A 15,160-nucleotide genomic window follows, 5' to 3' on the forward strand; every position below is an offset into this window, starting at 1 on the left:
CGAGGCCGCGGCACCACCACGCCCCCAGCCCAAGGCAAACGTTTGCGCACCAGGGTCGCCGGGGGCGGGGCGGGTGTCCAATGGAGAGCCCGCCCATTGGCGGCCCCACGCCACCGGAAGCGGAAACAGCGCCAGACGCCTCTGGAGGACTCGTAACTGCCACCACGATGCCTAAGGGTCCCAAGCAGCAGCCGCCCGAGCCCGAGTGGATCGGGGACGGCGAGGGCACGAGCCCCGCGGGTGAGTGGGGAGGAGGCGGGGACGGGGGCGCCGATGGCGGCTGTCGTGAGGCATGGGTCGTGCGCATGTGCGCCGGGGCAGAGGCCGCGCGCCCCGGGCGCCCCAGAGCCCCGGGAGGCTGACTGGAGACGCGGACGAGCATATGGCACCGAGGAGGGACGGGAGGTGAGGATCCTGCCTCGACCCCCCGGTGCCGTATGCGTGCGCACCGCGGGAGCCCCAACTGTGCTTGCCTCCCAGAGAACCACTCCTCCGTTGGCCCTTTGGCGAGCCAGACTCGGTCCGACTGGACTGCCGCCGGCGTTGACTGCGTTAGGATAGGGCTGTGGTCTGGGTTCACTTAAGTAGTACTTGTGCGATGTGCTGTGGGTGTGGGATGAAGGGAACAAGAACTTTTAAGAGGCTTGAAGACACGAGAGACTACAGCAATTCCACAAGCATTTGTTTTATTTGAAAAAAACTTTTTTAAAGACAAGGGTTTCTTTACATAGCCCTAGCTGTCCTGGAACTCACTATGTAGACCAGACTGCCCTCTGAAATCCGCCTGCCTCTGCCTCCCAAGTGCTGGGATTAAAGGCCTGAGCCACCACACCCCGATTTAGTTGAGATAAAATCTTTTTTGTTTCTTGTTTTGTTTTGTTTTGTTTTTTTCAAGACAGGGTTTCTCTGTGTAGCTTTGCGCCTTTCCTGGAACTCACTCTGTAGCCCAGGCTGGCCTCGAACTCTCAGAGATCCGCCTGGCTCTGCCTCACGGGTGCTGGGATTAAAGGTGTGCGCCACCACCTCCTGGCCAGATAAAATCTTAAGTAACCAAAGCTGGCCTGAATCTCTAGTGATTCAGTTTATTATGGTAACAGTGAAAAGTGGAGAATGGTCTTGGTCAAAATAGACAGTGGTTTCTGTAAGAAGGGGCAAGGAAGTAGTCATCAGTGAAGACTGAAATGTCACTGTCCGGTGGCCTGGACCAGAACTGGAGACTTGACTAGATAAAGAGTAAAGACTGAAGGATTCCACTCTGTTAATCAAGATGCAGTTAAAAGAATAGAGTAGGTAGTATACTATTGATTGCTAGTAGTACTTGAAAAAAATGTTTTTTGCTTTTTGAGACAGGGTTTTTGTGTGTAGCCTTTGCTGTCCTAGAACTCACTCTGTAGACCAGGCTGGCCTTGAACTCATTGAGATCCGACTGTCTCTGCCTCCTGAGTGCTGCTGGGATTAAAAGCAGGCATCCCACCCCCCACCCCCAGTGAAAATAAAGTTGGTTTTTTTGTTTTGTTTTGTTTTTTGAGACAGGGTTTCTCTGTGTAGCTTTGCGCCTTTCCTGGATCTCTCGCTCTGTAGACCAGGCTGGCCTCGAACTCACAGAGATCCGCCTACCTCTGCCTCCCGAGTGCTGGGATTAAAGGCGTGCACCACCACTGCACAGCCGAAAATAAAGTTTTTAACAAGAAAGAAAGAGAGTAGTAGTAGGCTGTAAGGTGGAAAGCATGCAAAGACTGATTGTGTTGGGTTTGTTTTGATTTTAGTTGTGTATTGATGTTTTGCCTGCATGAACATATGTGTGCCATGTGCGTGCCTTGTCAGAAGAGGGCACCTGATCCCCAGAAACTGGAGTTACATATGGTTGTGAGCTGCCATGTGAGTGCTGGGGATCAAACCTTTGAAAGAGCAGCAAGTGCTCTGAACTGCTGACTCATCAGTCCAGTGCCTGTGTCAGCGTTTTTCTTGAGGGAGGCGCAAGTGTGGAGGTCCGAAAGTTGGTGGACAGCTTTGTAGTAACTTGTGTCCTTTCATCTGTATGTGGGTTTCGGGGATTGAACGTGGCTCTCTGAGCCACCTTGCCAGCCTAGTGTATTTTGAAGGCTGAGTTAGAGGTTTCTAAGATGAAGACACGTTGTTAATTGTCTCCAGTGAGAGAAGAATTGAAGGACATAGATGAGTGTAGTTCCAGATGAAGCAGTCCTAGAGCGCTCGGACCAAGTTAAAAAAAAGTGCAGTGGGAACCTGACAACCCTCACCAGTGAGAGGGAGTCAGGAAGGAGGCTGAGAGGACAGCTCTAAGAACAGCCAGAGAATCGGGCAAATGAGGAAACAGGCGGGATCACCTGACGGGTGTGGTGGCGCACGCCTCTGATCCTAGCACTCGGAGGCAGAGGCAGGCGGATCTCTGAGTTTGATGCCAGCCTGGTTTAGAGAGTGAGTGCCAAGACAGCCAGGGCTACACAGAAATTGTCTTAATAAATTGTCTCAATAAATTGTCTCAGGGATGGGATGCAAGTCTAAACATGAGATTCACTTTTGCTTCATATACACCTTATAAACATAGCTTAGAGGGTTTTTGTTCTGTTTTAATACAAGGTCTAATATAGCCCAGGCTGGCCTTAAACTCATGTAGCTAGGGGATGGCCTTGGACATCTGTTGTTCCAGCCTGAGCCTTGAAGTTTTAGCATTACAGACTTGTCATTATGCCCAGCTATAAAGTGGAGACTGGCTTTGAGTTGGTGAAGATACACTCATCCTCAGCTGTTGTTTATTTTGAACAAGGTTTCACTAAGCTGCCCAGGCAGAGTTCAAACTTAATTCTCCTTCCTCAGCCTACCTGTTATCTAGATTACAAATATGAGCCAGGAGTGGTAATATTAAAGTGTTGTCTTCTGCTCTGAAGTTCAGGACAGCTTAAGGAAAGAGCTTAGGAGATTGAAAGAGGAGAGGTGTAACGTAGCTCTGGTCCTGCTGACCTCTGTGATGATATTTCTCACCTCAGGTCAGTTTAATAGAAAGAATTTAAAGAATGGAGGAATGAAGTCAGGCGTGATGGCTCACACCTTTAATTCTAGTACTCGGGAAGCAGAGGCAAGTGAATCTCTGATGAGTTCGAAGCCAGCATAGTCTACAGAGTGAGCTTCAGGACAGCCAGGGATACACAGAGAAACCTTTGTGTGTATGGCGGGGGTGGGGTGGGGGGAACAGGAGGTCAGACCTTGTGGCTCAGGCCTGTAATTCCAAATATGTGGGAAGCTAAAGCAGGACAGATCACAAGTTCAAGGCCAGCCTGGGCAATTTCGTGAGACTGCCTCAAAATAAAAGGTGGAAATAAAGGACTGAAGATTAGTTCACTTGTGACTGCCTAGTGTGTGTGAGGCCCACAGTACTACACACAGATGAGGAGGTGTGTGGTGGTTGTCCTAATTTGAGGTGTTTTAGGTGACTTGATTGTCTTATGTCCTTCAGTGGATCCTCCCTTCTGTCATTAGAACTGGGCTCTGTGGAATGACTGACATGTAAAGCTTTTCAGTATTAGCCTTGCACACACACCCTTCTGACCTGTGTACTCCAGTTACCTAGTGAGCACCAGGATCAGATTTGAAAGGTGCCCTGGGTAAGGACAGATGGAGCAGAAACTGACATGGGTTTCTGTGTCTGGGACTTACTGAGGAACCTGGGAGGAGCGGAGTCCACAGCCTATTTGGGGGCAGGAAAGATGGATAGGGGTTCTGTTAGGCGCTGAGACTATAAAGTAAAGAGATTGTCTTTTATTATTATCTCCAAGGTTTTTTTTTGTTTTGTTTGTTTTTTTGTTTGTTTGGTGTTTTGTTTTGTTTGTTTTTTTGCAAAGTAGATATTCAATAAGACTTTTCTATTAAGTAAGGACTGTGGAACACATGGAATTCTGATTTAAGAATATTTATTGTGGGGCTGAAGAGAAGGCTCAGCAGTTAGAGCACTTCCAAGAGGACCTTGGTTCAATTCCCCGCTCACAACTAGATGTAACTCTCGTCCCATAGAGTCTGATGCCCTCTCCTGGCTGGCATCCTTGAGCATCAGGCACATGGGATAAGAAGACATACATGCAGATAAAACAGCCATATAACATAAAAGAAATATTTTTATTTTAATATTTAATTTTTGATAGCAGAGAGCTGCCTGTGCTTCACAGTTAATTGAGTACCACATTGCTCTGAGTGTGGTCATTTAGAAGACATGATAGTCGGCCTGACCATGAAGGGAAGGCATGTGATCACTTCTGCCTCTGGATGGAGACGGCCACCTGGAGGGGCACAAATGGCAGAAGTGAAGAGTGGAGTCAGTCTGACGTCCTTTGCTCCCTAAGAGACAAACAGTCTTTCAGGCCACTGTCCAGGCTGCAGGACTGCACAGGGAAGGTGACCAGCTATCCTTTATACTGTACTTTCAGGGCCCAGGTGTTGATTTGCAGATGACCATTGTAGCTTATGGCCTTCACACACATGCCCTAACTGCATCCATAAGCTTGGCCTGTCTTCCCTGCCCAAGGCACGGTGCGGGAAATCACATTCTCTTCCCTGTTCCCTCAAGTACTGAATGTACTTCATACTGCATGTCTGAGGACCTCTTCACGCTGGATTCTGCCACTGTCGTCCCCCTGGCCACCACCAGAGTAGACCACCAAAAAAATCTGTAGTAGTCTCAACAGATTTTTTCCCGTTATTCTTGTTCCCTCCCATCCTTGCACCATTCTGAAGTGAATGCAAGACTTGAAAGTACAAAAGATCACACCAACAACGGATTGTTCTTGCCTGACTAAAAAGCCCTCTCTGCAGCCTGACCTCGTCCCATCTGGCCCTCAGTGTCTCAGCTGTGGCCGTAGTAGGTCTCTGTTTCCACATGAGTGGTTCTTCTCACAGCTGATCTGGACATGGATGGCACTGTGACCCTACCTGTACCTTCTCCTTTAGGGACCACGAGTGGCACCAGGCTTGAGGCCAGCCTCTCCTTTCCCCACCAAGTCTGCCTTTTCTTCCCTTTGGGGAAGTTCAGGGCCCTTGCTCTTTAAAGACCTGTCTTCCAAAAGCCTACAAGCACTAGAGGAAACCACAGTTATCTTATTAGCTGTTTGCATCCCCAGTGCAAGCATGTTCTGACACCTGGTGTCTGTTTAACATATAGGTGTGTGTAGGTCAGGGCAGCTTGTGCAGTGATTACAAGCAGAGAACCCTCATGGTGGCTCCTGACGTCCATAACTCCAGGTAGGCAGGATGGCAGGCTCACAGTACACACATACACATAGGCAAAACACGCACAAAATAAATACATCTAAAAAAGATGTTTTCAAGAAATAGGTGTTTGGCCGGGCGGTGGTGGCGCACGCCTTTAATCCCAGCACTCGGGAGGCAGAGCCAGGCGGATCTCTGTGAGTTCGAGGCCAGCCTGGGCTACCAAGTGAGTCCCAGGAAAGGCGCAAAGCTACACAGAGAAACCCTGTCTCGAAAAACCAAAAAAAAAAAAAAAAAAAAAGAAGAAATAGGTGTTTGGATGAAAGTAGAAGTGGTTGTTTCTGTAAGACCAGGAGTAATGATTAAGACTAGTTCTTCCTGGTAGAGCCCAGTTCTTCCAGCTGGAGCTCTGCAGGAAGTCCGGGCTGCTGGGTGTTTATAATAAGCTGATGGCATGTCTGTTTAACCTTCCAGACAAAGTGGTGAAGAAAGGCAAAAAGGACAAGAAGACCAAAAAGACGGTGAGAAAATGAGGGTCCAGGAAGAGAAATGACCATGGGTGTTCCCAGACAGTATAAATGGACATGTGAGATGTGAGGAAGGGAAAGGTCTTGCTAAGAGAAGGGGCTCTGGGTGGGTGGGGAGTTTTATCACTCAGGAATATTTTTAAAAAATTCAAAAAGAGCTGGGCGGCGGCGGCGGTGGTGGTGGTGGCGGTGGTGGCGGCACAGGCACAGGCACACACCTTTAATCCGAGCACTCAGGAGGCAGAGGCAGGCAAATCTCTGAGTTTCTGAGTTCAAGGCCAGCCTGGTCTACAGGGATGAGTTCCAGGACAGCCAGGGCTACACGGAGAAATCCTGTGTAGGAAAAAAAAAAAAATGAAAAGAGCAAATACTGCTTTCTTAGAGTTCTGGGGTTGAGAAGCATCAGTGGGCTTCCAGCTTTGGTGGGCACGCACGTGCCAACCTTTGTACAAAAGTGGAAACCGAAAGTTCGTGGGGCGCAAGCATGAGTGAGAGCCAGCCATGGCAAATTAAAATAAAAAATAAAATGACCACCAGCATTTTTTAAAGGAGAGAGAAGCAAGATGAGGAGGGCCTACATGCAGATGGCTGACTGGCCTTTGAGCAGCCTGCCTGTATCTTACCGTTACAGTTCTTTGAGGAGCTGGCGGTAGAAGATAAACAAGCTGGGGAAGAAGAAAAGACGCAGAAGGAGAAGGAGCAGCCCCAGCAGCAGCAACCACAGCAGGTATCCATGATGGCTAGGAATCCTGGGACACCATGGACCCACCAGCCCCTCTGAGCCCTCAGATGACCCTCAGCTCACTCTCACACTCTGGTTTCAGCAACAGAAGAAAAAGCGAGACACCCGAAAAGGCCGGCGGAAGAAGGATGTGGACGATGATGGCGAGGAAAAAGAGCTCATGGAGCGTCTTAAGAAGCTCTCTGTACCAGCCAGTGATGAGGAGGACGAGGGTAAGTTTCTTGAGGGGACGCTGGGTGGTGGTGACGCCTTTAACCCCAAACTTGAGAGGCAGAGGCAGGGGATCTCTGAGTTCAAGGCCAGTGTGGTCTACAAAGCAAGTTCAGGACAGTCAGGACTGTTACACAGAGAAACCTGAGGGGCAGGGGGCATCCAGAGTCCACAGTGGGCGGGGAGTCAGACCCCACGCCTTGCAAGGTCTTTGAGGTGGTGACGTGAAGGAGCCAGACACTGGGATTTTCTTCCTCTCCCCTTGTCGTTTCAGTACCTGCCCCGGTACCCTGCGGAGGGAAGAAGGCCAAGGTGAGCTATCAGTAGGTGAGCAAAGACTCCTAAGGGCAACCACAGACACCTCGCTGACTTCTGTGGCCTTTTCCTGTAGGGTAGGAATGTTTTTGAGGCCCTGATTCAGGAGGAGAGTGACATGGAGGAGGAAGAAGAAGAAAAACATGCTCCCAAGCCTGCCAAGCCGGAGAAGAATCGCATCAATAAGGTGAGGCGGTGGTTCCGCCGCTCAGCGCCGCCTCACACATGCCAGTTTCCTGCTTGCCAACCACTCACCTAGATCTGTCCTGCTCGTGCCGTGAGACCTCATCTCTTTAAAGTCGTCTGTCATGCAGTGCTCTTCAGAGATTTAAACTCAAAATCCAAAAGGCCCGGAACCTGGCTCTTGCCCTCGGAGCGTCATGGCACCTCGGCATCCAGTTTGGCTGCATCCTTGCCGAAGCCTTTATTGAGCTGCTGCTCCTCCCGAGTAGCCTTCCAAACCTTGTCTGGTTGAGTCCCCCATCTTGAGTAGGGCTTTCCAAGTCTCTTGTCCCCTGGCAGCCCTTTTGAACCATGCAGGCTCTCTAGAAATGCTTGTGAGTGGCACAGTAGCAAAGTCATCTCTTGTGTGTGTCCTGCAGGCTGTGTCTGAGGAACAGCAACCTGGGCTCAAGAGCAGACGGGGAAAGGAGGAGAAGTCCAGAGGGAAGGTCAAGGTAAGTGGCTGCAGGTGGTGCGGCAGCGCTCGTCGGTGCAGCGTTTCATCAGGCCTGTCTTTCCCTTGTTAGCCTCAAAATAAATTTGCTGCTCCAGACAGTGAAGGGGAAGATGGTGAAGAAATAACTGAAGAAAAGGAGCCGCCCAAGCAAGGGAAAGACCGAGAAAAAGCCAAGAAGGCAGAGCAGGTGTGTATGGGCTTTGCCGGGGTGGGTGTGGGGGGTGGAGTCTGTTGCTGACCAGAGCAAGAGTCACAGACTTTGTACAGTTGAGGCACTCTTGCTCAGCACAGAAGAGCACACCTTTAATCCCAGCACTTGGGAGACAGGCAGAAATCTCTGAGTTCCAGGAGAGCTGGGGCTATAGCAAAACCTACTGATGTAGTATTTAGGTTTGTATTTCTGTCTCATCTTTCAACTACTCTTGGAAAGGAACAGCCACTTTATCCCATGGGCTACATGAAGACAGCCCAGAGGCTGGAATTGTAGCACTGAATGGAAGAGGAAAGGGCCTAGAGTTTGGCACTGTGATGCAGAACACATCTGCCGTGTTCCTGGTCTCAGTTATCACGTCTGTATGCTGTAGGCCTCTGTCCCTCAAGCACTTCTCGTCTAGGAGCTGCTGACATCCTCGGCTGCACACTTCACCGTCTTCTCTTTGCATGTTAGCGGCAGAAACTCATTTGCTCCACCCTCGGTCATACTTGAAGTTATATCTTTAATTACAGGCATTTCCTTTCATTAGTTACCATACATTTCATACCAGTGGTTCCTGGTGGCAGAGATTAATAAAGGACTGCATGCAAACTAGTGGCTTGGGACAAGTATGAGAGAGGACCATAAGCTGTCTCCAGATTGGGTGGAGAAGACAGCTTCCTGCCCCACTTGGATGCATGGCAGGAATCTGAGGGATTTTTTTTTGTTTGTTTAGTTTTAGGTTTGGGGTTTGTTTTTTGTTTGTTTGGTTTTTTGTTCTTGTTGGTTTTCGGTTCGGTTTGATTTGGTCTTTCAAGACGATTTCTCTAGCCCTAGCTGACTTGGAATTTACTCTGTAGATCAGGAGGTAGAACTCATTGCCTCGAGTGCTGGGAGTAATGGCATGTGCTACCACAACCCTGGAATCCACTTTCTGAGAAGTCCTTAGTCCTCGATGTTGCTGCTGCTTTTGTTTGTTTAGTGCCGTGTATTCTCACAGGATGACAAGGAAGAGAGAGAAGAGGAAGAGGGGGAGTCAAAGGCCAATGACCCCTATGCCCACCTTAGCAAAAAGGAAAAGAAAAAGCTGAAGAAACAGGTAAGCCATTGGTCTTCATGGTTTCTGTGGGTTTGTAAGGTGAGGGTATGAGGAGCGCTGGGGGCTGCTTGAAGTAGAGCAGCTGAAAGAAGGAAGGAATTGTGTCCTTCAGCCATGACCATATGGAGCCACTATGTTATGACATCAAACATCTTTTCCCTCCTCCTCAGATGGATTATGAACGCCAGGTGGAATCATTAAAAGCAGCTAATGCTGCAGAAAATGACTTCTCCGTGTCCCAGGCAGAGGTGTCTTCCCGCCAGGCAATGTTAGAAAATGCATCTGACATCAAGGTGAGATCTGCGGGCCCTTACCCCACCTTGTCACTTCAGCAGAGACCTGTCCTCACTCACTTTGTACAAGCTTTTGGCAACCCCAGAAGTCATGGAAAGGGGTGAATGCACTAAGGAAAAGGGTTCTGCCAGCCTGAGCAAGGTGACAGACAAGCCAGTAGAAATGAGAGGACCCATGCTTGGAGGGAAAAGGGTAGGAAGGGAAGATTCTCTTGGGTGTTTGTCCTGGGTTCATCCATTCTGTCATCTACAGTTGGAAAAGTTCAGCATCTCAGCCCATGGCAAGGAGCTGTTTGTCAACGCTGACCTGTACATCGTCGCAGGCCGCCGCTATGGGCTGGTGGGACCCAATGGGTGAGAAGATGGGATTGAAGGGGAAGGAAGGATTGCCCTGGGTGGCTGGGTGCTCATGGCTCTTGTTCTCCAGCAAAGGCAAGACCACACTTCTGAAGCACATTGCCAACCGTGCCCTGAGCATCCCCCCTAACATTGACGTGCTGCTGTGTGAGCAGGGTGAGGCTGGGGACCGGGAAAGCGGGGGTAAACTTGGGACTGGAGAATACCTGATTTGGAGGGAGTGCCAAGTGCTGCACAGGTCAGGCAGGCCAGGACAGCACTGACACCTTGACCTTTCTCTGCTGCAGAGGTGGTGGCTGATGAAACACCCGCAGTGCAAGCTGTTCTTCGTGCGGACACCAAGCGACTGAAGTTGCTGGAGGAGGAGCGACAGCTTCAGGGACGGCTGGAGCAGGGGGATGACACAGCTGCTGAAAGACTAGAGAAGGTAGAGGGGACGGCGCGGGGACACAAGGTGGGCCTCGGGGTCCTTGGACCCTTAGACACGCGTCCTCTTCTGCTTCCTCCAGGTGTATGAGGAATTGAGGGCTACTGGAGCAGCAGCTGCAGAGGCCAAGGCAAGGCGGATCCTGGCTGGCTTGGGCTTTGACCCTGAGATGCAGAATCGTCCCACACAGAAGTTCTCTGGGGGTTGGCGCATGCGTGTCTCCCTGGCCAGGTGGGCCCTGCCTCCACTCTGCCGGTCTCTGACTTCCAGTCCCTTTCCTTTCTTCCAAGGCCTACTTAGCACGCAGATTTGAGGCCAACTTTTTACCGTCCTCACTTGTGCATCGTGAGAACTTGGGTCATTCTTCATTTTGACCCCCATCTAGTAGAAAGTTCTCATTTAGTTCTGCCAACCACGGGCTCTGGGTTTGCCGAGCAGATGGCTTCCTTCCTGACCTTGACTCCACCCCTTTTTAGGGCACTGTTCATGGAACCCACACTGCTGATGCTGGATGAGCCCACTAACCACCTGGACCTCAACGCTGTCATCTGGCTCAATAAGTGTGTGGCCCGTGTTCTCGGCTTGTGTCATTGGCTCCCGTTCTGCCTCTTTCCCTGCTCCCACCCCGTGATCTACTTCCTTGACTCATCTTCCCACACCCTTGTGACACTCCACACTCTTCTGTACACTGCAGCTACCTTCAGGGCTGGAGGAAGACGTTGCTGATCGTCTCCCATGACCAGGGTTTTCTGGACGATGTCTGCACTGATATCATCCACCTTGACACCCAGAGGCTCCATTACTACAGGGGCAATTACAGTAAGCATGCTCTTTTGTGGGTTGGGGGCAGGCGGACCCCCAGGCAGACCTCCATCCGTGGCTGCTCCCCCACTTCACCTGTCCCTGGTTGTTCCTCTGCCTGCAGTGACCTTCAAGAAGATGTACCAGCAGAAGCAGAAAGAACTGCTGAAGCAATACGAGAAACAGGAGAAGAAGCTGAAGGAGCTGAAGGCTGGGGGAAAATCCACCAAGCAGGCAGTGCGTGCCCACTCCTCTGGTGGAGAGCAGGCGGGGAGCCATGGGCCTGGGCAGTGTATGGACTGCCTCCTTCTTCCCTCATCCAGGAAAAGCAAACAAAGGAAGTCCTGACTCGGAAACAGCAGAAGTGCCGCCGGAAAAACCAGGATGAAGAGTCTCAGGACCCCCCTGAGCTCTTGAAGCGTCCCAAGGAGTACACCGTGCGTTTCACCTTCCCAGACCCACCGCCTCTCAGCCCACCTGTACTGGGGCTGCACGGTAAGTGAACACCTGCTGTTGTGGACAGTGAAGCCCCGTGCGCTGCCCTCTGAGGCCAGGCGTTTGGGGTGACTGGGGAAGTGATAAATGGCTGCTTTTTCTCAGGTGTAACATTTGGCTATGAGGGGCAGAAGCCACTCTTTAAGAACCTGGATTTTGGCATCGACATGGACTCACGGAGTGAGTTGGTCCTGGGTGACTTGGGATGTGGAGCATGGGTCTCAGATTGAGGCTGCTTATCCGACCACCTGTCTCCTTCCAGTTTGTATTGTGGGCCCCAACGGTGTGGGGAAGAGCACACTGCTGCTGCTGCTGACTGGCAAGCTGACACCAGTGAGTCCTGAAGCCAAAAGGGAGAGGAGAGGGCCCAGCATTCACCAGATGACAGGGGACAGTATGTCCATGTAGACTGAGAAGTGTGTAAACTGGGGTGGGGGGGGGTGGGGGGTGGTGTGTGTGTGTGTGTGTGTGTGTGTGCAGAGACAGAGTCCCAAGACTTTCTCATTTATCTGTTAGAACTGTGCGTGGTTTTCCTCCAGCCTAGCATTGAATTTTCCCTGTTGGCGCTCTGCGCTGATAGAGGACTGAGAGTTAGAGTTACAGTACACTCGTACTGTATCCGCACACATAGTGTAGGGCTGTTGTCACCTGTGACACTGCGGGGTGAACCCAGGGCCTTTAGTACGCCATTTCCTCCATCTTGTTTTACTTTAAGATAAGGCCTTGCTAAGTTACCCAGAGTGGCCTCAAATTTGCCATCCTCTGTCCTTTCTTAACCTCTTAAGTAGCTGGGATTACAGGCTTGTGCCACCCACCCAACTCGACTTGCAGTCACTGGAAGGAAATCTGGCTGACTTCTTCAGTGTCCTCTCACCCCATGCACTCTTTCCCTTTCTTTTTTTTTGGTTTTTTTTGAGACAGGGTTTCTCTGTGTAGCTTTACGCCTTTCCTGGAACTCGCTTTGGAGACCAGGCTGGCCTCGAACTCACAGAGATCCACCTGCCTCTGCCTCCCAAGTGCTGGGATTAAAGGCGGGCGGTGGTGGCTTGAAAAAACGAAAAACAACAACAAAAAAAACCATTGAGATAGGCCTGGTGGCTCCACTCATAAGCTCAGCACTGGGGAGTCTGAGATGGGATCACTGTGAGTTCAAGGCTGGGCTGGGCTGCAGGATAAGACCATCTCAAAAAGAAACACTGGGCTGTGGTGTCACCACCTTCCCACATCTCTGCTTTTACACTTGCTTTTTCCTTGCAGACCAATGGGGAAATGAGAAAGAACCATCGGCTGGTAAGCTGGTTTGGGGATGAAGTGTGGAAGTCTGGCAGGAAACAGGACTCTGAGTGACCACCTCCCTCTTCTCTTGGGCAGAAAATTGGCTTCTTTAACCAGCAGTATGCAGAGCAGCTGCACATGGAGGAGACGCCTACGGAGTACCTGCAGCGGAGCTTCAACCTGCCCTACCAGGATGCCCGGAAGTGCTTGGGCCGCTTTGGCCTGGAGAGCCACGCCCACACCATCCAGATCTGCAAACTCTCCGGTACCAACACTCTGGGGTGCCTGAGGAGGCGGAGGCGGCCCCAGGGGGGAGCCCCCATACCCTGAGCACATACAGGATTTGACTTCTGCAGGGCCTGTGACCGCAGTCTCCACCTTTCCTTTTGTGGCAGGTGGGCAGAAAGCCCGAGTTGTGTTTGCGGAGCTGGCCTGTCGCGAGCCCGACGTCCTCATCTTGGTGAGTGGGCCGCTCCCCGGAGACGGGCTTGGAGGTGAGAGCTGCAGGGCTCTGCCATGGAACTCTCCTCCCTTCTCCACAGGATGAACCAACCAATAACTTGGACATCGAGTCCATTGATGCCCTGGGGGAGGCCATCAATGAGTACAAGGGAGGTAAGTCTGCTCAGACGGAGGAAGAGCCAAAGTGTGGGCTGGGGCTCTCCTTTCCCCCCTTAATTCCCCTCTTCTTTCTCCAAAGCTGTGATCGTCGTCAGCCATGATGCCCGACTCATCACAGAAACCAATTGCCAGTTGTGGGTGGTGGAGGAGCAGAGTGTCAGTCAAATCGACGGTGACTTTGATGACTACAAGCGAGAGGTGCTGGAGGCCCTGGGTGAAGTCATGGTCAATCGACCTCGGGATTGAGCTCCCCTCCTGGAAGCCTTCTGGAAGCTCCTGTGGCTGGAATCTGCCATCTCCTTCTATCCACCCAGAGGCCTGTTGTGTCTGCTGCCAGCTGCAGCCACATGGGCCATGAGGTGGAGTGTTGCCTTGATGTGTGTGACAGGATCCATGTGGCTTGTGTCCTTCCCACTGAAGGACTGTGTTCCCCTTCAGATAATTGAGCCGGCTTACCCTCAGCGTCTCAGACAGAGGAGACCTTTGCTGTGGTAGATTCCCCTCAGGCCAAGTTAAGGTAGCCTCTTGTCTCAGGACTCTGGCCACTCAGAACTGCCTCTGTCTGGTCCCTCCTTTTGGAAGGGTTCTGACTCACTGACACAAACAGCTGGAGCCACAGCAGGCAAGAGGCGAGTGTTGGAGACATGTACTGTCACCAACCCAAGATCTGGTGCCTGTGGTCACTTGTCACTTGTGGGAACTTGAGGGCAGGAAAGGAAAGCTGTTGAACTGGTCTCCTTTTAGAAGGGCAGGAAATAAAGAAGGGGTGCTGCTGCCCTGTCCCTGTGTGGAGTTTCAAACCTCAGCTTTGGTTGCCCCTCCTCCCCAGCCTGTGAGCCCTCTGCGTGCCCTAAGGGAAGGAAAATGGCCCAGCAACCCCGTGATGAAGTGGTACTCCACCCTGTGCTTAGGACTCTGGGAACACTGATCCAAGACCAACAGGCCATGTTGAGATAGGGTGCACACCTGTAACTCCAGCACCCAGGAGGTACAGGGAGGCCTTTATTGGCTACATAGTGAGTTTGAAGCAAGCCTTCGCTACATGAGTCATGCCTTAAAATTGTGGCACTATGGAGGACAGAAAGAGAAAAGCTCTGCTTCTATGAATGATTAGAGAAGACTGGAAAACTAAGGTCATTAATAATACAGTTGACTCCCATGTACCTAATATTTTTGTTAAGAACTGTTATGTCCAAAAAGGACAGTTTTCCAGAGATGGGCTATTTGGTGGTAGCACATGGATCTGGAGCAGGAGACAAGAGTCATCCAAAGTCTGAAAAAGTATAATTTTATTAATAGTCATATTTTATTCATGAGCTGAGTTTTGTTTAGTGTTTATTTGAGACAGGGTCTCGCTATGTGGGCTTTGTCTGGCTAGCCTGGAACTTAATATGTAGACCAGGCTGGCCTTGAACTCACAGAGATCTTTCTGCCTCTGCAGCACCCTGCCCCCAGTGCACCACCATCCCCAGCTTTTAAACACCTGCAGATAACATGTAAATGTTTCATAGAATTGAGCATCAGAGCAATCTTGCTTTTTCGAAGTAGGGAGTCATTCTGTAGTCTAGGCTAGTCTCAGTTAATTCTGTAGCTCAGGCCAGCCTTGATTGTGTGGGCCTCCTGCAACACTTTGGGGTGGTTCTCAGAAGTGGTCAGCCCTTAAGAGACCTGCTGCTCTTCCAGAAGATCCAGGTTCAGTCCCATCACCCACATGTCAGCTCAGGGCTGTCTGTAACTCCAGTTCCAAGGCCTTCAACCTTCTGGCTTCCATGCGTGTGGTACATTTACATGTAGACAACACACTCATAAGCATAAAATATGAAATCTTTAAAATGTGGGTTGGGGGACAGGACTGGAGAGATAATTAGCTCAGTTAAGAGCACTGGCTACAGCAGGGCAGTGGTGGCACACG

General features: G+C 50.9%; 1 protein-coding gene across 1 annotated transcript; it reads left to right on the plus strand.

Moving 5' to 3' along the window:
• Nucleotides 1–14,028, plus strand: Abcf1 (ATP binding cassette subfamily F member 1). Its single transcript, XM_059281761.1, has 25 exons — nucleotides 1–240; nucleotides 5,689–5,735; nucleotides 6,373–6,468; nucleotides 6,566–6,695; nucleotides 6,968–7,005; nucleotides 7,085–7,195; nucleotides 7,611–7,685; nucleotides 7,758–7,874; nucleotides 8,881–8,979; nucleotides 9,150–9,272; nucleotides 9,526–9,626; nucleotides 9,700–9,785; nucleotides 9,917–10,056; nucleotides 10,139–10,287; nucleotides 10,533–10,616; nucleotides 10,751–10,875; nucleotides 10,982–11,094; nucleotides 11,181–11,352; nucleotides 11,458–11,532; nucleotides 11,615–11,685; nucleotides 12,610–12,642; nucleotides 12,724–12,892; nucleotides 13,023–13,087; nucleotides 13,170–13,242; nucleotides 13,328–14,028. The coding sequence occupies exons 1-25, from the start codon at nucleotides 81–83 to the stop codon at nucleotides 13,492–13,494; spliced, it is 2,619 nt and encodes an 872-aa protein (XP_059137744.1). The 5' UTR covers nucleotides 1–80; the 3' UTR covers nucleotides 13,495–14,028.
• Nucleotides 14,029–15,160: the final 1,132 nt, after the last annotated feature.

Source organism: Peromyscus eremicus, chromosome 16_21 (assembly GCF_949786415.1).
Source record: "Peromyscus eremicus chromosome 16_21, PerEre_H2_v1, whole genome shotgun sequence".
NCBI classification, from domain to species: Eukaryota; Metazoa; Chordata; class Mammalia; order Rodentia; family Cricetidae; genus Peromyscus; species Peromyscus eremicus.